The following is a 27,111-nucleotide window of genomic DNA, read 5'->3' on the forward strand; positions in this document are numbered from 1 at the left end:
CTTTGATGAAATCTTCTCACCAGTTGTGAAGATGTCCTCCATCCGAACTGTGCTCGGTATAACTACAAGCATGAACTTAGAAGTTGAGCAGCTTGATGTGAAAACTGCATTTCTGCATGGTGACTTGGATGAAGAAATTTATATGGAGCAACTTAAGGGCTTCATTAACAAGGGTAAAGAACACCTAGTCTGCAAGTTGAAGAAGAGCTTGTATGGATTGAAGCAAGTACCAAGGCAGTGGTATAAAAAGTTTTATTCTTTTATGACTGAGCATGGATATTCAAGAAGCTTCACAGACCATTGTGTATTTGTGAAAAAAAAATCAGATGAAAATTTTACCATTCTCTTGCTTTTATGTGGATGATATGCTGATTGTGGGCCAATATATCAGCAGGATAAGCAAGCTGAAGTTGGAGTTGAGTGAGACCTTTGCCATGAAAGATTTAGGTCCAGCAAAGCAGATTCTTGAGATGAGAATCATTCATGACAGATCACATAGGCTGATCTGGTTATCTCAATAGAAGTATATCAGAAAAGTTCTTGAAAGGTTCAACATGGACAAAGCAAAGCCTGTCAATTGTCCTCTTGCAGGGCATTTCAAACTTAGCTCAAATCAATGTCCTGCAAATGATGAAGAAGAAATCGAGATGCAAAAAATTTCTTATGCTTTGGTAGTAGGTTCGTTGATGTATGCTATGGTCTATACTTGACCAGACATAGCTTATGCTGTTAGAGTGGTTAATCAATTTTTGTCAAATCCAGGGAAAGAACATTGGGTAGCAGTGAAATGGATTCTAAGGTATCTTCAGGGCACTTCAAAGATGAGTCTGTGCTTTGGAAAGGGTGAACCTATTCTCGATGGGTTCACAGATTCTATTATGGCTGGTGATGTAGACAGTAGAAAGTTTACTTCTGGGTATTTGATTACTTTTGCAGGGGGAGCAATTGCATGGCAGTCGAAATTACAGAAATGTGTAGCTCTCTCCACTACAGAGGCTGAGTTCATCGCCATTACAGAAACCAATAAGGAATTGCTGTGGGTGAAAAAATTCTTGCAAGAGTTGAGCTTGAAGCAAGAAGAGTATGTTCTTCACTATGATAGCCAGAGTGCAATTCATTTGGGTAAGAATTCCTCATTTCATTCTTGATCAAAACATATCGATGTTCGATACCACTGGATTCGAGATGTCTTGAATGAAAATTTGCTGCAATTTAAGAAAGTGCATACTGATGACAATACATCAGATATGCTGACCAAGTCATTGCCCAAGGACAAGCACGAGAAGTGACGATTCCTAGCAGGAATGAAAGAAGCTTCCACATAAGTTGGGAAGGAGGAGGATTGTTGGGTTTTCCTCCTTTGTGGGATCCATTGGTTCGATGCACATTCAGTATCGCTGCAGAATTTCAAGCACTACGCTTGATTTTCTCGAGGACGATTTGAAGTATTCACTAGATAGCGATTTGTAGAAGTCCTCTCAGCTGAATGACGATTCAGTTGTTCAGAGTTTTGAGGATCAACGATTTGTGGTTATCACTGGATAGCAATTTGTGAAAAGATGATTCAGGCGCATTGTTAGTTGTGTAAGACGTTTAGCCTTCTGCATTAAATGCGAGTCTCATCCTCTATTTAAGGGATGAATGAGAGAGAGAGGGCTGAAAATAATAGGGAGTGAGAGCGAAAAACTCTTTTAGGGCACCGAAAAGGGTGTGGAGAGAACAAAAGCAAGAAGTGTTGCTACACTTCTTTCAGGAGAGCTTCGTGAGGCTGGTTCTACAGAGTATTTGTTCTTTGTTCTTTGTTCTTTGTTCTTCAGTGAAGTATATCCTCTTGTTTATTTCGTTACACCTTGTGTGTTTGTAAGGCTTATGCCTCTTGGCCACTTTGTAATCTTAGTTTGAAGATAGTGGAAGGTGCTGACCTATCGGTCGTCGTGGACGTACCTCAGATTGAGAGAGAACCACGTAAATCGTTGTGTTTTTTATTCTTTTATTTCCGCTATTGGTTTATTATTTCTTCCATTGTCATCATTGCATTGTTTCCGTCGATTCACACTTGTGGGAAAGTTCTGGTCTGTCCGTTGTTTTCCCCAACATCCTTCTCGTTTATGCTAAATACTAGCCAATTCTAATGAAGGGTGGAAGGGCAATGGGAGAGTTGTAAGGTTTAAGGCTCATGATAGTTTGGCTCACTCATAGGGATGTAAATGGTACGGATTCAGATCGGATGGCCAATGAATATGAATTCAGATGGTGAAAAGTTCATACCATATTGGCTTTTTTTACGTGTAAACGAATTCGAGTATCGGTCAACTTTGGATATTTATCGGATTTGATAACAAAAAATAAAAAACCACATCGGCATACGGGATTGGATATGATTTTGGCTTACCAAATGTAGCTAAACGGAATCATCCGGTCACATATTGATTCATTGACATCCCTACTAACCTAGGAGGCTCATTTGTCAAAAGCCTATATCGACCCACAAGTAGGTCCGGTCTGCTTTCACCCGAGCGGCGAGCAGTTGGGTACCGTACTATCAACTTGAAAAGAGGGATAAAACGTGTTGGGTTAGGCTAAGCGAGGGGCAAAGCCATGTTGGTGGTTAGGTCGTGGGGCAAGCTTCTGCGGTTGAGCATCACATTCACCACCACCAGCACAAGTTTCGAGTTGACGACTAGTGCGCCGCTCCTCGCTAGCTTCCGCAGCTCGCACCGTGCGTTCTCCATGGCGGCGTCAGCGACGGCTCCGGTGAAGCGTGTGGGCACCCACAACGGAAGCTTCCACTGCGACGAGGCCCTCGGCTGCTTCATGATTCGCCTCACGGACAAGTTCTCCAACGCCGAGATCGTTCGAACCAGAGACCCCCAGGTTGGTTCCTCTCTCTCCAGAGACACTGAAGAATATGGATGTTTTCATCAATATGGTTCGATTAAAACATGATTTAAAAAAAAATCCTTTTGCTTGTTACCCATGATTTGTTGTTGGTTATTGGTGGAAGCATTCTCTCTGTCTCTCTCTCTCTCTCTCTCTCTCTCTCTCCAGAGACACTGAAGAATTATGGATGTTTAAAGCATGTTTTTTTAATCCTTTTGCATATTACCCATTCTTTGTTGGTTATTGGTGAGTGCATACTCTCTCTCTCTCTCGGTACTGAAGAACATGCAGAGTTCATCAATGTGGTTCGGCTGAGGCGTGAAATTTTTATCACTTTGCTTGTTACCTTTTTTTGTTGGTTATTGGCGAACGCATATTCTCTCTGTGTTTAACGTTTTTTTTAGTGTTTTTGATAATTTCGTTTAATATAAGTTGAATAATTGGGTTGCTCAGAACCTGTATATTTACATAAAATTTAGTGTGTTTCTTCCCGGATTGCGGCATTCTGTCTTTAGTTAGAGTTTAATAAAGAGCAGACTTTGTTTTTAATATATTATTGCAACTGTTGTAGAAAGATTGATAATAGAGCCATAGTCGGTTCACATGTTTCCTGTTTGTAGTAGAAGATTGAAAATCTGTGATTCTCATAACTAATGAATTTGGGTTATGTCACGGTCGCATATGTTTGAGTATAAGAGTGGGGTGAGATGGAAACACTTGACAGATTACAAGTAAAACACAGACAGAAAATGTTTGGAATACCACTTTTTACATACATGACCAGCGCTGCAAAAAATCATGCTACGTGCAATTCTTGTTGCCAGTGAAACTGAGAAATCACAAAAGCATGAGTAACTTATGCTCAAAGCGCCCCAAGGGGTAGTGGGGTGGGGCATTGGCTGCTAGACGGGCAGTCAAGGTTTGATTCTCATGGGCACCGTCCCTCTGCACAAGCCAATGCATAGGCCCCAGGGGCAGGGGTCCAAGCCTCGTAGTTTTACGTTGCCGGCACGATGACTGTAGGTATGGCAGGCTGAGCCAGCGCGACCAGGTCTTCGTGCTGGGTGTGGTTTCTTCGGGTTATAAATTAAAAAAAAAAACTTATGCTCAAAATGCACAGTGTAATGATAAACCCAACCTCTCATGCTCACTATGCTTAGGAATGATGGTGACTTTCATATCATAATACAAGAGGGTGGAAGAGGTAAGTGAAAGATCCATGTCACAAGGTAACTAAGAAGAAACATAAATGAGTGGTGGAATAAAAACAAGTTTCAGTCCGTATGATTGAATATATTGAAGACATCATAATCACAACCATGCGAACTGAGTAGGACTTCGCTGAAACTGAATAATAGAGAGAGCCACATATGCAATATGCAATGATTTCATTGTAAGCTATGTCACACGGACTCGGCTAAGGAGGCGTCGCACCCGAGTCGATACGCCCCGACACGGGTGCGGCTTCGGACACGGCCCAGACTCGGTCAATGCCGAGTCGGACTCGGCCAACACCGAGTTGGACTCGGTCAACGCTGAGTCAGACTCGGTCAACACCGAGTCGGACTCGGTCAACGAGTCGAGACCGAGCCCGTCCTTGTTTTGGACTCGGTCAATGTTGACCGAGTCTATTTTTGTTCATTTTTTAGGACAAAAAATGTATAAAAACTAAAAAAAATATATCTTTTATATACTTCTGCCTTTAGAGAGAAAGACGGTGCAGAGCACAGTCTTTACCCAGACTGTGTTGCACAGTCTTTACCAGACTGTGTAGATATATTTTTTTAAATATATATATATATATATATATATATATGTTCCCGTGTCCAAAAATTTTGAAATTCAGCCGCACCCGCACCCATGTGAGATAGATTGTAAGGAAGGTTAGAATGACAGGCTTATAGTGAATGTATCAAAGTGTTCATTTTTAAATATATGTATGTTTTCCTTCCTGCTTTCAGATTTGCAAAGTTCTCTAGGAAACTTATTATTTCTTAGATGCTCTTGGGAATTTTACCATTCCAATAAATTAATTATTTGGTATTGATAACTCTGACATAAATGCATCTGCAATGGGTATAAGGACCCAACATAGGTATTATGTATGGAACACACACACATGTATGTTTGTGTGCTTGTCTGTATATGCATGCATATGTATTTGCTTGTATATATGTATGTAACTATGTATAGAGTGGAAGATTACTATTAGAAGTTTATCTTCACAGCTTTGGCTGAAAAGCTTGGCAGTACCCCTAAAATCACTCTTGTAATTAGACAGTTAAAAAATTTTGATTGAAAAGAAAATTTGGATTTTATACATTTAAACTTATAAACAAGTAGCATTTATGACTCTCTATGTCACATGGGTATGGGTACGACATGGAAATTTCAAAATATGTGGGTACAGGAACACGGCTATATATATTAAATATCACATAAATACAAAATAAACTGAATATAATCTAAATATATATGCTATATCTAAAATATGTATTATATATGGAAAATATAATTATAAATTATAAATTGAATACAAACTTGGCGTGTCCAGGTGTCGATGTGTGTCGACATGGGGACACACGTGTCGACACGGGTATGTTGGAAAAAATGGAGTGTCTGTGTGACATAGATGACTCTTGTTAAACAGACTGAGCAAATTGAACCTAATAATAGACTGAGAAATTATGAATTTCCATGATTTATATTCTCATGCATTTTGTTCATTAATAGAAATTTTGTACACACATTGTAATGTTGCATGTGATTTCTATAAAATGATTTAAATATGCATATCAGATAGTACGTCATATGATAGATTCATGGACTGTCTTGAAGTTCAAATCTATCATGGTCATATTTACATCAATGATCTTGGATCGTGTATTTCAGCTGCTGGACACACTTGATGCTGTGCTTGATGTTGGTGGTGTTTATGATCCTAGCCGCGAACGTTATGACCATCATCAGAAGGGCTTTGATGAAGTATTTGGTCATGGATTTACCACTAAACTTAGCAGTGCAGGGCTTATCTACAAGGTCTCTCTCTCTCTCTCTCTCCAAACTCTTAAAATGTAACTGGAGATTAAGTATTGTTGCATGCTTAAAAAAGAAGCTGCTCCTACTTTGACAACCATGTAGAATTGGTGCTTTGAAATGCTTACCTTACCTTTCTTGTTGCTAATATTCTGGGTGCTTGTGCTATGTGAGTCAGAGGATTGTCATATATACAAAACTTAGATATTAATGTATAAGTTATTTGTTTATACGTGATTAATATATTTTAATATTATTTTCTTTGTATGCATGAAATTGTCCATTTGCAATCTCAAACATATTCATGCATACACACATAGACAGGCAGCCTTCTTTTAAAAAACACCTGTTGTATCAGTTTTAATATACCAGTACTTTGCATCTTCATCAGATCAATTTATGGTGCGCATTTGATCCTGAACTCTATGATTCCATCACTGGATGTATGAAAAGGGGAGTTGCCAAATGACCATGTGGATGTTGATAGTTGATACTCAAAAGAAAAAAAAGGGTGTGGCGGGGGGGGGGAGACTTTTAATGGCTGCCATTCCTAGGTTATATCAGTAAGTTTGCAGGTACATGTCACTTCATTTTTCCTTTTCAATAGCCAAGATGGTGATGCTCCTGATGGTATTCAAACTTGAGATCCTTTGGTTTAGATGGTTCCACTTTAATTGATCTTGTCATCTTACCCCATAAATATCACCAGTAAGAAAAAGAAAAAAAATTACAAAACTGAAGGGACTATTCATATCTTCTATAAATGAAATACTTTTGGCGGTGTTCACAAGCTACCACCATGGTATATGATATGAGGAATTATTAAAAATAAAAAAAGAAAGAGAATGATGAGCTTATTAATGTTCACTAAAAGCAACAAATGGTAACAACTCACAGGACAACCCTAACAAGCACTTTTTCTTAAAAACCCTTTTGATTGATCTGTTTAGATAGTCATTATGCATTTTTTCACCATTGTACTGCCATGTTTAATTTGTTCAGATGGTGCACACATCATCTTCATGGTTACCAAAATAGTTGCTTCCAGTTATGATTTTATATGAGCTTTTGTTCAGTAAATTTCATCTGACAATCTGCATTCAACATAAGTTGTCTTGCTGTTTTAGAAATTTACGCAAATCATAAAAATGGGGAAGTAATTTGTAATGCTTTCAGGAGTTATTCAGACAAGGACATGTTCGTGGACTTATTGGTTTATTATTTTATGATACTCTTTAGTGTCTACACAAAAAATATTCGATTTTAGCTAATAATGGTGCTTGTTTCAAAACTGATTAGAAAAAATCTTACGTTTGATGTGGTTGTGAATCTTCACATTTTTCAGTTGACTATTTATCTTGGTCATGGTACTCATTCTGAGATTTATCTATTAGTGTGTTGATATGGATGTGATTTCATTGCAGCACTATGGGCTGGAGATCATTGCCAAAGAGCTTAATTTGGATAAGGCACATGAAGATGTGCATCGTCTTTATCTTGCTGTATACAAAAGCTTTATGGAGGTAATGGTTGCTTATATTTTTGTTTCCTCCTTGGTCATACTTCCTCAAGTACTTTTAGACCTAATGAAAGGGAGTATCTTGTTAGTGTTTTATTCCTACCCATCTTCGGTTGGCTTATTTTAAAAAAAAGTCCCTTTTATTCTGCCGGTTATGATATTTTCTAGTTCAGAGAACACTAGGTTTATGGGAACAGAAATGTGCACACTTCTATCACTGAACTCAAACTAGAAAGAGATACTTATTTTACCACAATCTTGGATTTTTTGTACATAACCTGTCAAGGAAGTGCATTATTTTTTATTATGTCCGGACCAAGGTCGCCAGGCTAGGAAAGCAGGAAATGATACAGAAGTGGAAGCAAGATACGAGGAATCAATTTGAAAGCAAAATGGAAAGTGATATGGAAAGTGAATGAGAAGCAAAATGAGAAACTAACAAGAAGTGAATAAAAACTAAAATAAAAAAGATTACTATTAAATTTCATGTTTTTTTAGTCTAAAAATTTAAATTTTGTCAGATTTGAAAAATGATGGTTACCAATTTAAAGAAAGTAGAAGGGAAGTGAGTGAGAAGTGTGAAAGCACATGCAAAATATAAAAAAGAGAGCAAGAGGAGTATATAAGAAGCATGTAGGGAAGTATGGGTGAAACATGTGGAAAACATAGGAGAAGCATGGGAGAATTGAGATTCTCATCAAGTTTCGGAAGCAAGGAGTCGCTTCCAAAGCGAGTTTCTGAGAAGCGGACTCCCACCTGTCTAAGAAGCTTCCTGTAACTCTGATTCGAACAATGTAAACCATTTTCTATGGCTTTAGTGCATATGCTTTACATGTTTAAATTTGTACATTTCTTTCAATTGCGACATTTTGTATTTCTATTCTTGATATGTTTGCCTTTAGTTTTCTTGCCAGATTTGTTTTCACGCTTTTGAAGTATTATTCAAAATGTAAAATCAGTGAGTGGAGTTGGACTCTATGGAATTGTAATATCCCAATGCAAGTAGTATTAAATAGTACCTGCAATCAAACTTCTTGTTCTGTGTTGTATGTTCCATTCAGTTGTAGGAGTAATTGCATTCACAAATTTGTTTTTGATTCATATGTGCTAATTTCAGTTGACATTTTTTTATGCAGATCCTTGTAACTTTTTTCTTGCATGGACAAAATTTCAATTGAGCTCCTGCATCATCTATTTCTTGTTTGAGAAAATTTTCATGTGGCATTTGTTCTCATAAAGCTTTTGTTGCATGCAATAAGTGGCTTTTACTGCTTGAAGTTATGCAAGTACTGAAATTCAGACATGGTTGAATACAGAAATGAGTCAGCAACTTGATTTACTTAATCTAACAACTAAAATAAACATGGATAGGAGTATAGGACTTGGGTGTAATACCTGATGGCTTGGAGTTGGGCTGACATTTTCATACCTGGCTATAGGGCCCTTCTAGAAACTTGAGTTGATGAAACTCCACCATGGATCTGTTTGAAGATAGTGGGAGGTCCAAGCGAAGAGCCTTTGCTCAACCCGTGGTGAGAGGGAAGCGATTACCCCAAGATAATCTTTTGAAAAGGGAGTTTTCATTTGAAAAGAAAGTTTCCTTGGTAAGGACAACATGGTTCAAGAGGGAAGACATGGGTCTTGCACTGATCAGGTTTTACCTTCCTACTCAAGTTGAAGAATAGGGCAAAATGAAACTGGAGGGAAGGAATAAATCATTGCTGATAAAGTGATTGTGAGTTCGGATAATGAAGAGATGTTGTGTCAGGCTTATTTATAGTGAAGTATGAATTCAGTGTCTACCATGGAACCGGAGAGAGAAGTTTGGTTGAAAAGCAGGATGTGGTATATGAAAGGGATAGACAAATAATATGCATGAATTTCAAGACAGTTTGATGATGCAGATAGGAGATGTTGTGTCCAATTTATGCAACGTTATATTTTAGATAAAGACTACAGGTAGCAGACTGTTGGAAGCGTAGGGGTGTGGCATTTTGATTTAAGAAGGAATGGCTGGACATAGTGAAACAATTGGTAAACGTTTATCTGGGTAATTCGAGAGTAGAATCATTTGGCACTAGTCAGGGAGGGTCATTTTCTGTAAAATTGGCCTTATTGTTTTGTTGGAACCAAGGGGTAGTCATTTTCCAAACAAAGCCATGTGGAGGTGGGGTCCTTCTCCTAGGACTGGGTTTTTTGCTTTGTAATCTCCAAATATGCCTTTGATCCAGTTGAATTCGAAGTGCAGGGGGTGGTGGCTTTTGGCAAGTATGTGTGTGATGTACAGGAGGGAGGAGGAATCAATCTTTCACTTGCTTTGGTTCTGTCCTTAAAGAAATTATTTTCATAGGCTGGGTTGGACATGCTTAAGCTTGATACGTACGATTTTGTGAGGGAAGAACAGAATATCCCATCATTTATTCTTGCAAAATAGATCAGGGCAAAGGTGAAAAATGGATTAGATTTTGGAAAATGGTGGTTGTTTGAAGCATGGTGATTGACATGGCTGGAGAGGAATCCGAGGATGGGGTGTGCATAAGGGCAAAGGCAGCTCATTGGAATGCTTATAGCAACAAATTTTCAATGGTGTGCTACAAGTACATGAAATCCGAGTAAAGGGATTAGGGTTTTATATTAATTGTATAAGGTACACGATTAGGATTATGAAATTTTCTTTATCTTAAAAAGTAAAAAAGCTCTTTAAACATGGGCTGGAAAGTGTTGAGCAGGGTATGAATTCCCCAAGGCGCTTCTCTTTAGGTATACTAAAATTGGCGAAAACGGCTTTGATGACTTGGCTGTTTCTCTGATTGAAAAGGTTGCAAGTGAAATTCTCCATACAAATCTTCTCATTGATTGAGGAGGTTACCAGTGAACATTTTCATAACAAATGTTTTTACTCTAACCATTCATGTTTTTCAATGGGACATCAAAGTTTGTGCCCAAGTGATTTGCAGTAATAAAAAGCTTAGTTGGTTTGCTCGCCACTGGTTGGGACTATCCTTGATTCTCGTAATATGATATACGTTCATTTAGTTTCCTCTTGGCGACTTCCCTTCCCCACATGTTGTCTTCTTTCTTTTTGAGAGAAAGCTTGTCAAAAAAGTTCCTTTTTGCTTAACTTAAAAAAGGGAAAAAAGAGTGAAGACACCTACTCTGGAAGTCACTGAGCTCCTAAAAACTAATAGACGGTATAACAAAGAAATGCTGAAAATAATTTTCTGTTCAATCTAGGTGAACATTGAGGCTATGACATTCTTTCTTCAGTTGATTGTCTGTGATATTCTCCCTTTTCTTGTGGAATGTATTCTATGTTGATCTATGGTGTTGATTAGAATCAATTGCAACAGGCAATAGATGCTATAGACAATGGAATCAACCAATTTGACACGGATCAACCACCAAGGTATGTAAACAATACTGGCTTGTCTTCTCGCGTAGGTCGTTTGAATCTGGACTGGTTGGATCCTGATCAGTCACCTGAAAAGGAGAATGAAGCATTTCACAGTGCAATGACACTTTCTGGTGGTGAATTTTTGGAGGTAAGGACCATATCAAAGAAATTTCTGGCACTATTCATTTCCTTTCTTTCTTTCCTTTATAATATATTCAATATATCTTTTCAGGATGACTAGCTTGATGTAGAGAAAAGCTTGCTTCCTGAAAAGTATAGTTGAAAAATGATTGCAAAACATGGTATATGCTTATATATTATCAACACTAAGACACAATGTAGAAAAGAAGTTATTAACAATGAGTTTTTTCTTTTTTCCCCAATTTTATTTTCAGAATGTTAGATTTTATGTCAGATCATGGCTTCCTGCACGATCTATTGTTATGGATACATTATCAGCAAGAAAAGATGTTGATGCCAGTGGAGAAATAATAGCATTGAAGCGATTCTGCCCTGTGAGTGAAAATTCATCATCTTGATTCTGGATTTCTATTTTGCGTCCATTCTTGATTCGATGCTGCACATATGTTATTTGTTTAATTTACTGAACTTACAATGATTTTATTACCAATCATTTTGCTGCAAAACATAATCTAAGGATCATATGCTGATTGCAAAATGTTTCATCATGATGTGCATATTCATATATAACATTGTTTTCCTCTAGTACTATCGTTATATTCTTGAATCATATGAGAAGTTTGAGAATCGTGCCAAGAAAGGAATGATAGAAGTTTCTCAAGCTTTATTGATATAGAAATTATTATTCATAATCCTCTTTGTTATTCTTTCTTGTAGATGCTTTCTTCCTTCATTGTCTAGCAAGTATAAGAAACCCATGTTTGCTTTTGATGGACAAGGAGCCGTACGTATTGTATCACCATTTTGTGTATTGTTTCATTGGTCATGACTTCTGTTAATAGTTAATTCATGTTAAATTTATCTTAGAAATAGCCTTTTTTTTACAGATAATGCCTTCTTATCTATTTATTGACCAGTTTTTTTCATTAGGAATAAGGAAACCACCTTCGTAATCAGAGACCTAGTCGCGTTGGCTAAGCTTGCCGTTCTTACGGTCGCTTTCCTGACAGTGTAAACCCGTGGTGCACCCCTTGCCCCCAGGGAGTCACCTTGCTTCGACATAGGCAAGGGACATAATGCCCTTAGCCCTTCTTTTATGCAAGGGGCTGACTGTTACGGACTGATCCAGATTCGTTCTTTTTCTATTTGGATCGATAGAATCTGTTTCTTCTTGTTTGGATCCGTATGTATGTTGTATTTCGTTGGATTTTGGACTTCTTGCTTTGGTTTGGTTTGTTGAGATCGGATCCATCTTGGACCGATCCGTATTTGCTTTCATATTTGCTTTGGTTTGAATCTATTTGTATTGAATCAAATCCACATTGGACCCGATCCGCCCCTGAACTATTTAAGGGGGACTTAACCTCATAATGAAGTATCTTGGAAGTTTTGGGGGAATTTTCCTCTCTGAGATCTCTTTTCTTCTCCTTTCACGTTTTTCGAGGGTACAACCATCAGGATTGAAGATCTCCCTTTGGTTGAACCCACTGCCTCTGATCATCGGGAACATGTTTCTCCCTTCGATTCTGGCATCTGCGGTTTTTTCTGTTTTATAAATGCGTCAACAAGGGCTCAAGCCCTTCACGGTTTTTGAGAAATTTGTTAGGGCACCGATCCGAAGATCGGCGCCCTAACATTTGTATCAAAGCTAGGTTATTAGCATGCAACCCATCGATCATCGTCAGCCTCTCCCTCAACCATCGTTTCGAGAACCACCGCCAACCGAGTTGTTGCCGCTGATCTCTCCCTCGGCCCTCTCGCGCTGCTTCCTCTCTTATGCTGCAATGAGGGACGGTGCTCGCCGGTCCCTCTCTCACACTTCTCCCTCTCTCGTGCGACTCGCTCCCGGTGGAGTCACATGCAAAGAACGGATCCAGGAAGCGTGGTCGGCCCCTGCCCACCATTGCCAACCCACCACCTCTCACTCTTGTCTCTGCACACTGCAGCCGCGGGACTCCCTCACACGGGACAATCTGCAACACCGTCAACCCTTCCCTCATGCAGGCACCGTCGGCCCCTCTCTCGAACCCTCATCGTTGACACCCTAACCGCTGAGGGTGTAGCTTTCACGTGGGATTTCTTGATCATCTCCCAACTTCGATGACCACATTCGACGGTCGACCCCCAGTCGTCTCCATTGCTGCCCCGGCTGCTCCTCGCCGGCCTACACCGGAAGTCACTCCCCCTCTCTTTCTTTGAATCAATGGGACGGGGCAGCCTCAGCTGCCACCGTCCGAACCTTTTATCTTTGTAGAATGGCAGTGATGCCGAAGCACGCAACCCCCACTCGGGTCGTCTTTCCTTGCAGCTATCATCTCTGTCCCCAACAACTGCTGTACCCCCCCCCCCCCCCCCCCCCCCCCATCGCCACTGTTCACAGGGCATCACCATTATTGTCGCTTGATTTTCACAGAGACAACACTGTCACAGAAGCTGCAGCCTTCCTACGTGGTACTGCAGACGCTCATGCACTTGTTGTCAACCTTGGTGCGCATTACCGCACCTCACCGCTAGCAGCAGGACAACCTACTTGCTACACACGCCCCGCAGCCTGGTCGTTTGACTTGTGCGTCCCACCGCTTGTTGCACCTCGTTGCTCGCTAACGACTTGTAGCACCACACACTCCCTCTCAACGTTCTCGTTTACTTGGATTGAATGCGATCATGTGCCTCTAATTTTGGATTTTCCTATATTGGGTTTTCTTAGATTTTCTTGGATTTGTTATTCCGGATACGTCACCATTGTCAGCACACAATTCAAAGAGTTTGGAGATTGTGGGTATATCAAAATGCGCTTGGCGAAAGGAATTCACGCAAACTCCCGCCAAGTTTCTCGTGTGCAACTGTCAACAGTGGTGGATGCTTTTGGCCTTGTAGTTTGGAGGTTTGGCCTTTTTATTTTCAGGTGTTAGTGGGGTCAGACAGTGTCAGCATAGTCGAGATGACCATTGCGCGAGCACAAGAAGGCAGGTCGTGTAGAACAGATAGACCAGATAGGCCAGTAGGGCCTGCATCGACAAGCGAGTTAGGGAATGTTTTCGCAAGGCCCGAGCAGAAGTGATGGGAGACACACTCTCCCGTGAGCAAATGGTAGAGAGGCATAAGAAGGGCCTATGCTATGATTGCGATGAGGTGTGGCAGCCGGGGCACATGTGCTCGATACTTGTACGTGTGCGACTCAGACAGTGAGAACGATGACGAAGAGGGTGCTGAGCTATGTCACACGGACTCGGCTAAGGAGGTGCCGCACCCGAGTCGACACGCCCCGACACGGGTGCGGACTCGGGTGCGGCTTCGGACTCGGCCCGGACTCGGTCAACGCCGAGTCGGACTCGGTCAACGAGTCCAGGCCGAGTCCGTCCACATTTTGGACTCGGTCAACTTTGACCGAGTCCAAAAATGTCCCTAAAAAACTAATTTTTTATATTTTTTATTTAAAAAATATATATATAAAAAAGGCACTGTGACTGTGCAGTCTTTGCAGTGTGCACAGTCACAGACTGTGCACAGTCTGTGACTGTGCACAGTGCACAGTCTTTGCAGTGTGCACTGTGCACAGTCTGTGACTGTGCACAGTGCTGTGCCTGTGCACAGTGCTGTGCCTGTGCACAGTGCACAGTGCTGTGCCTGTGCACAGTGCACAGTGCTGTGCCTGTGCACAGTGCTGTGCCTGTGCACAGTCACAGTCTGTGACTGTGCACAGACACCTGTGGCATTTTAAAAATAAAATAAAATAAAATTATATATATATATATATATATTTTTGCCGAGTCCCCGTGTCCAAAAATTTTAAAATTGTGCCGCACCCGTGTCGCACCCGCACCCGCACCCGCACCCATGTGACATAGGTGCTGAGGCTAAGCCATAGATAAAGGATCAGGCTTACGAGACTGCAGGGATCTCCTATCATGCCCTTGCAAGAGTAGAGGTCCCTATCAAGATGGATCCAGATCCAGATCCAAAACTTGTATTCTTGTATTCTTGTATTTTCTTTATATTCTAAAGGGTAATAGTATAATCTGCTGAAAGTATTCTTTATATAAAAGAAAGGATGTCACCCTAGAGTGGGTGAGACGTCTATTCAGCCCCCAACATTGATTTTCTTCTCTTCCTTTTGTCTTGTCTGTTTATTGTGCATGATCAAGCTTCCAAGGGTTATTTCACACCCCAGATTATGTGAGCACCGGAGATCGTCACAAAGCTCAGGGCAGACATGGAGGAGCACTTGTCCCGCCTCGAGCAGACCCTCAGCTGGTTTGCAGGCCTGAAACTCGTTGAGCGAAAGGTGAGAAGGGATTTGGATTGGATCATTTTTTGCGATGATCTACTGGAGTTTTTCTCTGATTCGTGTGAGGAGCTAGATTAGGTGTTGACAGATGTGAAACTCTCATCATTCTTTGAAGGATCGTGTGAAGCATGCAGAACCATGAATTCTTGGTTAGTCCATGCCAATCTTGTTGCGTTTTTTGATGAATCGTATGAGCCATGCAACAAGAGCCAATCGATCAGTGAAAAATGGCAATGGGTAGCCTTTAAAACCCATCATGTGCTCATGGAAAACTCACCATCCCATTCTTATGATGCGTCAAATGACATCGGGTTTCAACACTTGATTGAGATGAATGAATGAAATTCCAAAGACATGAGGATGAAGTTCCAACATGCAAGGGAGAGGATCACTATGAGCACCCTCCACCGAGACTGAGGCACACTAGATGACCTGAGTCCTTAGATAGGGAGATGTGCAATTATATTTGATGGTGGCCAATGGTATAACAGTTTGGGCCAGACAGAGATGCACCTACAGTTGGAGCAGGTCCTGACCGAGTACATATCAGTGTTCAGTGAGCCACATGTGAGCCACGACCACGTGATATCGATAGAGTTGGGAGCCAAACCGGCTAATGTGAGACCATACTGGTACACCCAAGTGAAAAAACATGAGATGATGCAATCTGGGGTGATTTGCCCTAAGTGCAAAAAGTAGACGAGGCGGCCTGGGAGGTTGAGGACGCATTGCTGCAGCGTTACCCTGACTTCCCGCCTTGAGGACAAGGCAGTTTTTCAGGGGTGGGGAATTGTTACGGACTGACCCAAATCCATTCTTTTTCTGTTTGGATCGATAGGATCCATTTCTTCTTGTTTGGACTCGTATGTATGTGGGTCAGGTATTTGGTTGGATTTTAGACTTTTTGCTTTGGTTTGGTTTATTCAAATCAGATCCATTTTGGACCGATCCGTATTTGTTGTTGTATTTGCTTTGGTTTGGATCTATTTGTACTAAATCAGATTCACATTGGTCCCGATTCCCCCATGCACTTAGCCCCATAACAAAGTATCTTGGAAGTTTTGGGGGAATTTTCCTCTTGAAGATCTATTTTTCCTTTTCCTCTCCTTTCACATTTTTTGAGGGTACAACCATCGAGATAGAAGATCTCCCTTTGGTTGAGCCCACCGCCTTCGATCGTCGAGAATGTGTTTCTCCCTTCGATCGTGGCATCTACAGTTTTTTGGGCTTCATGAATGCGTCAATGAGGTCCCAAGCCCTTCACGGTTTTTGAGACACCCTAACATTGGTTTTAGAGTCAGGTTATTGGTGCCATCGATCATCGCCAGCATCTCCCTCGACCACCGTTGTGAGAGCCACTGTTGTCCGAGCCGCTGCCGCTGATCTCTCCTTTGGCCCTCCTCTACTGCATCCCTCTCTCACGCTGCAACGAGGGACATCACCCTGCAGTGAGGGACGGTGCTTGCCGGTCCCCCTCTCACGCTACTCGCTCCGAGTGGAGTCACTTGCAAAGAATGGATCTGGGTCGGTCCGTATCCGGGGTGATTTGCCCCAAGTGCAAAAAGTGGACAAGGCGACTTGGGAGGTTGAGGACGCACTGCTGCAGGGTTACCCCGACTTCTCCTCTTGAGGACAAGGTAGTTTTTCAGGGGTGGGGAATTGTTACGGACAGACCCATATCCATTCTTTTTTGTTTGGATCAATAGGATCAATTTCTTCTTGTTTAGACCTGTATATATGTGGGTCGGGTATGTGGTTGGATTTTGGACTTCTTGATTTGGTTTGGTTTGTTGAGATCGGATCCATCTTGGACCGATCCGTATTTGCTTTCGTATTTGCCTTGGCTTGCATCTATTTGTAATGAATCGGATCCACACTAGACCCAATCCGTCCCTAGACTATTTAAAGGGGACTTAGCCCCATAATGAAGTATCTTGGAAGTTTTTTTTGGCAAATTTCTCTCTCTGAGATCTCTTTTCTCTTTTCCTCTCCTTTCACGTTTTTCGAGGGTACAACCATCGGGATTCAAGATCTCTCTTTGGTTGAATCCACCGCCTCCGATCGTCGGGAACGTGTTTCTCCCTTCGATCGTGGCATCTGCTATTTCTCAGGCTTCACGAACGCGTCAACGAGGGCTCGAGCCCTTCATAGTTTTCGAGAAATCTGTTAGGGCACCGATCTTGAGATCGGTGCCCTAACACTAACTTCCGTGAGAATGGAACCCTGGCCACCCGTCTAGCAGTCAAGGCCCTCTCCCACTGCCAAACCCCTTGTTTTTATATTTTTTGCAACAGCCCATTTGCTAGTAGCAGTTTTTGGTTCATTTGAAATTGCTGAAAACCTAGTATACCCAGGATGGATTTACTTACTTTATAAAGATGAATATGCTATGTTGGTCTTGATTGCATTGGTGTTCTTTTTACCTTTCTAAAGTTCATAAATAAAATGCCTGATTGTTCAAGCTGATAGTTGTCTGCTCTTTCTGGTGGGTGAGACCTTGTAGGTAAAAGTCCTTATTTGAATTGAATGCGGATGATAGCTTTTCTCTTGCATAAACATAATCTAGTTAAGTTTATATTAGTGGGTCAGTCTCTTAGTTTTGTTTATACGGCACTTTGAGATATAGTTTGATGATGATATCACTCTGTTTTTACAGTGGAAGCTTCACCTGTTTGAGCTTGAAGAGGAGATGAAATTTGAACCTTCTATCAAATATGTCTTGTATCAGGTAATCATTCCTATTTTAGTATGATCTATTGCTTTCTTGGACTACCTTTAAATGAAATATATTGGAGACCACTCTTGTGTTTCTTTGTTGATTGAATATTAGAATCTTGATTTGTTATTTCTTTTGCTAGGGTAAATAAGCATTGTACATGAAAAGAAACAACTTTCTAGCTACTTTTATTTGTTCCTCGGAATAAAATATTTAGTATAAATAAGCACATTTGTTTGCATTGAGGGGGCTAAATATAATTAAAAAAATTTACTAAAAGAAATTTGAGCCTCACCGAGGACATGGCGTTGGATAGAAATGATTGGAGGAAAAGGATTCATGTGGAAGACCCAAAATGAATTTCTTTTTTGGTTCATATCGCTGACCCCAATTGTTTTGGGATGAAGGCGTAGTTGTTGTTGTTGTTGTTGACTAAAAGAAATTTGAGCCAACTTAACCACAAACATATTACGAGTTGTCACAGGGACATGCCATTTTGGATGTTTGTCCCTGGTGGCATTAGGACATGCTGACATAGGTGCTGACATATGCAGATGTTATTTTAATAATTTTCAATGATATTTTAATGTTTTTTAATAATTGTATCTTTATTATCAAAATATAAAAATATTTTTTTATTGATTAAAAATTTAAAATATTCTGTGTTTGTGTCCTATTTTCTGAAAAAAATTCAAACTTGTGAGTCGAACCCTCGTCACATGTCCTTGTGTCCACATATCTTTGTGACATAGATTACGGGTGTTTATGCTACATTTATATTAAATGTAGATGCTTGTTTCAACTGAGAACTAGATGTTGGCTGGCCTCCTTGAGGCAATTCCGGACATATGCCTTAACTCTTCTAGGTGCTATGGCAGGTCAGGTTGTTTGTCAAAATGTAAACAGCACATATATAATAATAATATTATTATAATATTATTATTATATATTTTTGTATTTTTACTTTTTTATTTTTTTGTAATCTTTCTTTTTGTTTTTGGTATCTAGTTCTATTAGAACTAGATACATCTAATTTGGTCAAGTTTCGATTGGAACTTGACCAACTTTCTAGCTGTTGAAACTAGTCCAACGGCTAGAATTCTAGTCGTTGGACTAGTTCCAACAGCTAGAAAGGAAGAGCTCCTTATGAGCTCTCCTTAATACTCTTGTATAAATAGGGGTGCATCCCCTTGTGTAATTCATTCCTCTAAATGCTTTTTAAGCATTTTGCTCTCATGAATAAAGTGTTATTTATTTTTATGCTTTTCCATTTATACCCTTTTATGGGTCTTGTCTAAAGTATCTTTTAGATACTTTTGAGTAGATTCAAGTGCATTCATGGAGCCTACCATTTCATTACATGGTATCAGAGCTACGAAACTCTTAGATCTTGAGAAACTTTTGCCTCGATTTCTGTGCCTCTTGTGTAAAGGTGCGTTATCACTTTGTTCTTACAAAAAGTGTTTCGTCACTTGCAAAGGAGTGTTTCATCACTTGCCAAAAGAGTGTTTTATCACTCTTCTATCGACTACAAGAGGATCCATTTGGAGAAAAGGACTTAGCAACAACATTGTATTGTATCCCTTTCTCTCTTTTTCTCTATTTTCTTTTTTTTTCTTCTCCTTACTATCTTCTTCACACCCTTGTAAATGATGGATGACCATGATAAGGTCACCATCATACCCATGAAGTTGAATGATACTAATTATGTGATGTGGGCTTCAATTATGAAGCACCACATATGGGGAAAAGGCTTATGGAGAATAGTGGATGGTTCCGATTTGGAACCTAAACTATCTCTCACCAAAAAAGAGGGTGATAAGGAAGTCCCTCTAACGGAAGAGGAGAAGACTAAGGCTCTAGCCTCTTATGAAAAAAATAGGAAGAGTGGAGGATGGGGCATGCAAAGATAATGTCATGGCTTATTAATAGCGTAGATATTAAAAAATGTTCTAGCCTCGCTAAATTTGAACATGCCAATAAGGCATAGGAATACCTCAAAAATATGTATTCCCTTAAAAATATTGCCCATGTGTGCAATCTTCAAGAAAAAGTTCGGACATTAACTCAAAATGACAAAACTATTCGTGAATATTATAATGAGTTGTCCGAACTTTGGGAAGAATTGACTATTCTAGAGCCAAAATGGCATTGCACCGAAGATATTGAGCTTCATCAAAAATAACTCGATATGAAACACTTACCATTTTGTGAATGGATTAAGGCCGAAATTTGAATTCACCAAATCGGCTTTACTTTATTGTGGTAAAATCCCTACTATTGTGGATACTATTGAAGAACTAACTATGGAGGAAAATCGTCTTAGAAAGAGTACTCCAAAAGTTGATGATTCAGTTCTAGCTGTGTCTAGACTAAGGAATCATACTCGCACTTATAGGCCGCCTCATTTTGGGAGACAGAGTGGTGAGTTTGACAAAAGAAAAGTTATTTGTCACACTGTCATGAACCGGGGCACTATAGGCCTCAATGTCCGAAGCTAAAAAGGAGAGACGAAAAGAGGGTTGCATCTGTTGAAACCGAACCAAAAGATCAAGATGCACCTGTTTCCATGGCTCAACTGATGGAGATTTTTCAACCTCTTCTCAAAGGGGTATCCTCTTCGACTGAAGCCTTAACTGGAGCGGCAGTTGCATCTGTATCTGGCCCAGGTAACTTCCCTTGGCTTTTAGATTTTAGTGCTTCATTTCATATGACCCCAAATGCTAAATGTTTATCCGAATGTCTTAAAAATAACTCAAGTATATCAAAAGTCTTTACAGCAGATAAAACATCTCTTGAAATAAAAGGAATAGGATGTTTTGAAAGTTTTCAAAAATCCAAAACTTTTTGTATTTCAGAAGTTAGATATATCCCAAAATTAAATTTGAACATTTTATCTGTTTTACAAATTTTTTATTATGGATGTAATATATCCTTCTCTTCTGATGGTTGCTGGATACAGGATCGCCAGTTATGGAAGCTGATTGGGGAAGGCCATAGAGAAAGGGGACTATATTACATAGACTTTTTGGAACTACCAAAGAATGTATTTTGTTTAAATGTTCAGAAATTAGAAACAGAATTATGGCACAAAAGACTTAGCCATCCTCATATGTCAAAAATCCAATACTTCCCAAGTTTGGGAAAATTTTGTAAATCTGAAAATTTTGCTTGTAAAAACTGCATTCTTGGTAAAATGAAAAGATTACCTTTTTCTAGTAGAACCTTTGTCTCTACAAAACCTCTTGAGTTAATACATTCGGACGTTTGGGGACCCGCACCAGTTATCTCTAAAGGTGGTTATGCGTATTATGTCATCTTTGTTGATGACTTTTCTAGACACACTTGGATTTATTTTCTTAAACATAAATTCGAAGTTTTTGCTCACTTTCAAATATTTCATAAAATGGTCATAAACAAATTTCAAAGTAATATTTCCATTTTTCGCACCGATTCAAGGGTAGAATTTATGTTTGAAGAATTTAAAAATTATCTTAATCTATATGGCATTACTCATCAACGATCATGCCTACACATCCCTCAACAAAATGGTCTTGCGGAACGCAAGCATCGCCACATTATGAAAATCACTCAAATTTGCTAATTGCAAGTCAAGTTTTAAAAGGTTTTTGGGTTGAAGTCGCTCTAACTGCCACCTATTTCATCAATAGAATGTCATCTTCTTTATTAAAAAATATATCTTCAATTGAAAAACTTTATGATTTAGCTTCATACTACTATAGATTAAGAGTTTTTAGTTGCAAATGTTTTGTATTTACAAACAAAAATGATAAATTTTCCTCTCGTGCGACCATGTGCCTTTTTAGGATATGCTGAAAATAAAAAAGGCAACAAGTGCTATGATTTTCAAAATGACAAATTATATGTATCAAGAAATGCATTTTTTCTAGAAAATGAAAGTTATTTTAAAAGTGAAAAATCCAAAGATATTACTGAATATTCCTTTTTAATCGATTTAACTTCAAAATTCAATGAAGATGATTTTGAATATAACTTTGACAATGATCAAAGTCCTATTGTTTTTTAAAATGATAGCGAAGACCAAACCAGTAGGGATGGTCTGCAATATTCAAGATGAAGAGTTGGAAAGCAACACCCACCATGTGCATTAAAAAGGTTTTCTGAAGTTTCCCCTCATAGGACTTCTAGAATTTCTCGATCTCCCAAAAAATTTGTCTCTTACGAATCTTTTTCACCCTTGTATAGGGCAGCCCTTGCATTAATCCAATCCTATGTTGAACCTTCCTCCTATTCTGAAGCCCAAAACTATGAAGAATGGGTTGAAGCTATGAAGCGATTACTTGTGAGGCCTTTTGTGAACATATCGGCGACTTGGTCTTCTGAAGTTACATAAACTGGTTCAATCTCTTTGTCTGCTATCTTTTGTCTGATGAAATGTTGGTCAATCTCAATATGCTTAGTCTGACTGTGATGAACAAGATTGAACACAATTTGTATAGCACTTCTATTATCACACATAAGAGTCGAACTTGAGATATTCTCTCTCATCTCTGTAAGTAGATGTCTAATCCAGGTCACTTCTGTTGTGGTAGCTGCCATAGATCTATACTTTGCCTCTGTGCTAGATCGTGCCACAACCTTTTGTTTCCTGCTACTCCATGAGACTAGATTTCTTCCGATAAAAACACAGTATCTTGAAACAAGCCTCCTCTCATTTGGGTCCCCTGCCCGGTCCGCATCTGTATAAGCCAATATGCCATGTTTCGGTGTCCCTCATGAGGATTGTACATATGTGAGTCCATCACCCACCGTGCCTTTTAGGTAACGAAGAATATGTTTGACAACATTAATGTGACCAGTCTTCGGTTCATGCATGAATTGAGATATCTGATTTACAGAATATACAATGTATGGTCTAGTAAAGGTAAGATACTGTAACATGCCCACTAAACTGCGATACTTGCTTGCATCAGGCTATAACTCACCATCACAAATGCTGAGCTTTTGACTGACAACACTAGGTGTAGGCAGAGGTTTGCAATCTGTCATTCCTGCTTTGGCCAGAAGATCAAGAGTGTATTTGTGTTTAGTTAATGACATTTTTTCATCCTGTCTGTCCACCTCTACACCAAGAAAATATCTCAGTTCCCCAAGATCTTTCATCCTGAACTGCATACTCAACAAGTTTTTAATTTGTTGAATATGATATGGAGCATTACCAGTGATCACGATATCATCAACATATATAAGTAAGAAAACCATAGTGGTTCCATCTCTGTATATAAATAGAGAATGCTCTAGTTGGGAGCGAAGGAAACCATGGTTCTGAATCTCTAAGGAGAAGCTTTCAAACCATGACCTGGAGGCTTGCTTTAAACCATACAAGGCTCTGCTTAATTTGCATACATATTCTTTTGGGTCTCCCTCTATGCACCTTGAGGTTGCTCCATGTAGACCTCTTCTTTTAAATCCCCATGAAGGAATGCATTTTTAACATCAAGCTGACTAAGCGTCCACCCATGTTCAATTGCCAGGCCAAGTATAATACGAATAGTTTCTATTTTCACCACTGGGTTGAATGTCTCATCATAATCTTGACCGTATTCAAGTAAAACCTTTGGCAACAAGATATGCCTTGTATCGTTCAATGCTACCATCCGGTTTATATTTAATCTTATACACCCATTTTGAACCAACAACATTTTTATCTGGGGGACGACCAACTATCTCCCATGTTTGACACTCATGAAGTGCTTCTATCTCCTCATTCATCGCTTCAATCAATTTGTTAGATTGAATAGCTTGACGAAATCCAAGTGGTTCATCGTGTTTTTCAATCTTGGATAGAAAAATCTGAAAATCTATAGAAAAGTTATCATAACTCACCCATTTCTCAATAGGGTGTCTTATCCTGCCTGATCTTCTTGGTGTCTCTCTGTTATTGGACAACACCACCTGTTCTCCAGCAAGTACATCTGTTTGCTCTCTGGGTCTCCTGGTATAGACATTTTCTTTGTATCTCAGACATTCTGTTTCTGATATCTCATACTATCTCATCATTTATGCTTTCAGGAGCCAAAATAGTATTTTCTGCAGCATGTGAAATAAGTTCAGCAGAGAGCTATGGATCATACCAATTGACAATTGCGTCAATATGTTCATGATCGTGCAAACAACAACAACAACTACGCCTTCATCCCAAAACAATTGGGGTCGGCGATATGAACCAACAAAGAACATCATTCTGGGTCTTCCACATGAATCCTTCTCCTCCATTCATTTCTATCCAATGCCATGTCCTCGGTGAGGTTCAAAGCATTCATATCCTTTCCTATCACCTCCATCCATGTCTTCCTAGGCCTACCCCGACCTCTTTTAACTAATATATTTTCCCATTTCTCCATCCTTCTAACTAGAGCATCATTAGGCCTTCGTCGAATATGTCCAAACCACCGTAAACGATTCTCTCCCATCTTATTTTCAATGGGTGCAACTCCTACCTTCTTACATATCTCCTCGTTCCGAATCTTATCTTTTATTGTATTTCCACACATCCATCTCAGCATACGCATCTCAGCTACACTCATTTTTTGAATATGATGTCTCTTGGCAGCCCAACATTCCGTACCATATAGTAAAGCGGGCCTAATAGTCGTCCGATAAAACTTTTCCTTCAATCGCAATGACATTCTACGATCGCACAACACTCCAGTTGCACTTTTCCATTTCATCCACCCAACCTTTATCCTATGATTTACATCTCCATCAATTTCTCCATACTTTTGAATGATAGATCCCAAATATTTGAAAGAATCATCCACCGGTATTTTTTGCTCACCAAGTTTCACTACACTCCCATCTCTATTTCGTTGCTTACTAAATCGACATTTCATGTATTCTGTCTTACTCTTACTTAACTTAAAACCTCTTGCTTTCAATGTCTGTCTCCATAATTCTAACTTAGCATTAACCCCAGCTCTAGACTCATCAATCAAAACAATATCATCAGCAAACAACATACACCACGACACATTTTCTTGAATTGATCTCGTAAGCTCATCCATCACTATAGCAAATAGGAAAGGGCTTAAAGCAGATCCTTGATGTAACCCAACCGTTATAGGAAAATTGGTTGATTATCATGATCTGTTTTATTTTTCAGAAAACTATTTTCATCAAAAATAACATTTCTGGAGATTCTGATCTTCTTGTTGACAGGGCTATAGCACCTGTAACCCTTGTGTTCATCTGCATAACCTACAAATTGACATATAAAAGCTTTGTCCTGAAATTTGGTTCTCATGGATTTATCAACATGAACATAACAAGTGCAGCCAAAAACTCGTAACTCATCATAATCAGGATGTACCCCAAAGAGAACATAATAGGGAAACTGATTCTCAAGAATAGGCATAAGAAGACGATTTATCACATGAGTGGCAGTATGAAAGGCTTTTGTCCAAAGACTAATGGGCACATTAGAACCATGCATCATGCTCATTGCACTTTCCACAATGTGTCTATGTTTACGTTCAGCAACTCCATTTTGCTGTGGAGTGTACGGGCAAGAAACTCTATGATGTATCATATTATCTTAGAGAAAATCTAAAAATTTCTTGGAGGAATACTCACCACCTCCATCACATTGGAGAATTTGAATATTTTGAGAGAATTGGGTATTAACGTAAGCATGTAAGGAAAACCTCTTATTTGTGTTTCATAAAGAATATTCAGGTAAAGCGAGAAAAGTTGTCAATAAAAGATACATAATATTTACTTCCAGAAGAAGGATTGGGGGCTGGGCCCCAAACATCAGAACATATTATCTCAAAAGGCATGGATGCTCTTTTATTTATTGGATGAAAAGGAAGTACATGACTTTTGCAGACCTGACAACTGGAACACATTTTATTCTTCAATGAAGGTGAAACAGACTCTGGAAGAAATTCATTGGACACTAATTTTTCAATAAAGACTTGACTATAATGACCAAGATGGGAATGTCAAATTTCTGACTTATTACATTGGGATATACTTAGAACACTTCTAGAGGCGTGATCAGACTTGGGGGGCTTCAGAACACTAGAGGCTGGATCTTCATTGAAGATATACATGTTTCCACGTCGCTCTTCTTTAGCGAACATCTTCTTCGTTTGAAGATCCTTGACAAAGACAGAAGTGGAAACGAATTCAACAGATGAATTTGTAGAATCAACAAGCTTGGAAACAAAGACAATATTTTTCTTTATATTTGGTGCATGGACAACATCAGATAAAGGAATGGATAAAGATTCAGACAAAGGAATGAAGACGTTGCCTACGTTTGAAATAGGGTGGTGAGTCCCATCTCCAGTTACAATATTAGATTTACCCAAAATAGGGAGTCAAGGTAGAGAACTTACCTGCATTGCCAGTGACGTGAGCTACTGCCCCAAAATCTACATACCATATTCCATCATCATTCTGTTTCAGGTTCAAGTTAGCCATAGCAGACAAGAGAAGATCCTTAGCATCATCATTGACGCGAAAGGTACCCGCAGATCCTGATGTAGCAACATTTCTATTGCTTTGTATTCTATTGCGATTTTGAGGATTGAACCAACAGTTGACTTTGATGTGGCCACGTTTGTTGCACTGGTAGCACGTGGGAACATTCCTTGACAGGCTGGGAGTGACATTTGGTGTAGGTAGCAACCCACATCCACTCTGGATTTGTGCTCCCCTGCCACGCCCTCCTCGTGTACGATTAGCAGTCATCCCTGTGGCAAGAACATCATGCATAGATGATTGCCCTGCTGAAGCATCAAAAATGCTTTTCAAGGACATCTCATGCTGGATCAGTTTAACACACAAATCTTCAAAACTAGGTAACATAAGCAAGCACAATAAGGAAGTCACAAGAACATGATACTCTGATCCCAGGGCATTCAGTGTCTGCTGCACTTTTTCTTTATCTGACACTAGATATCCAACAATGGCTAATTGATCTGTGATGCTTTTGACTTGATTTAAGAATTCAATAATGGTCATTGTCTTTTTTCTCAAAAGCTGAAATTCATGCTTGAGAAATAACACCTTAGCCTCTGATATCTGAGAATAAGTCTGAGCTAGGGTCTCCCATAATTCTTTAGCTGTACAATCATTAGGGATAGAAA

The 27,111-nt window shown here is 39.5% G+C and overlaps 1 protein-coding gene across 1 annotated transcript in view; it reads left to right on the plus strand.

Moving 5' to 3' along the window:
* The first annotated feature begins 2,593 nt into the window (after positions 1 to 2,593).
* The window catches only part of LOC149846366 (uncharacterized), a 29,857-nt gene continuing 5,339 nt past the window's right edge, over positions 2,594 to 27,111 (plus strand). The window contains exons 1-6 of the mRNA XM_089997962.1: positions 2,594 to 2,874; positions 5,773 to 5,919; positions 7,341 to 7,439; positions 10,786 to 10,977; positions 11,225 to 11,344; positions 17,915 to 17,986. Of these exons, the coding sequence (XP_089854088.1) occupies positions 2,599 to 2,874; positions 5,773 to 5,919; positions 7,341 to 7,439; positions 10,786 to 10,977; positions 11,225 to 11,344; positions 17,915 to 17,986 (906 nt within the window). The 5' untranslated portion in view covers positions 2,594 to 2,598. The remainder of the gene's footprint in view (positions 2,875 to 5,772; positions 5,920 to 7,340; positions 7,440 to 10,785; positions 10,978 to 11,224; positions 11,345 to 17,914; positions 17,987 to 27,111) is intronic.

Source organism: Nuphar pumila, chromosome 2 (genome assembly GCF_984573655.1).
Source record: "Nuphar pumila chromosome 2, dmNupPumi1.hap1.1, whole genome shotgun sequence".
NCBI lineage: Eukaryota > Viridiplantae > Streptophyta > Magnoliopsida > Nymphaeales > Nymphaeaceae > Nuphar > Nuphar pumila.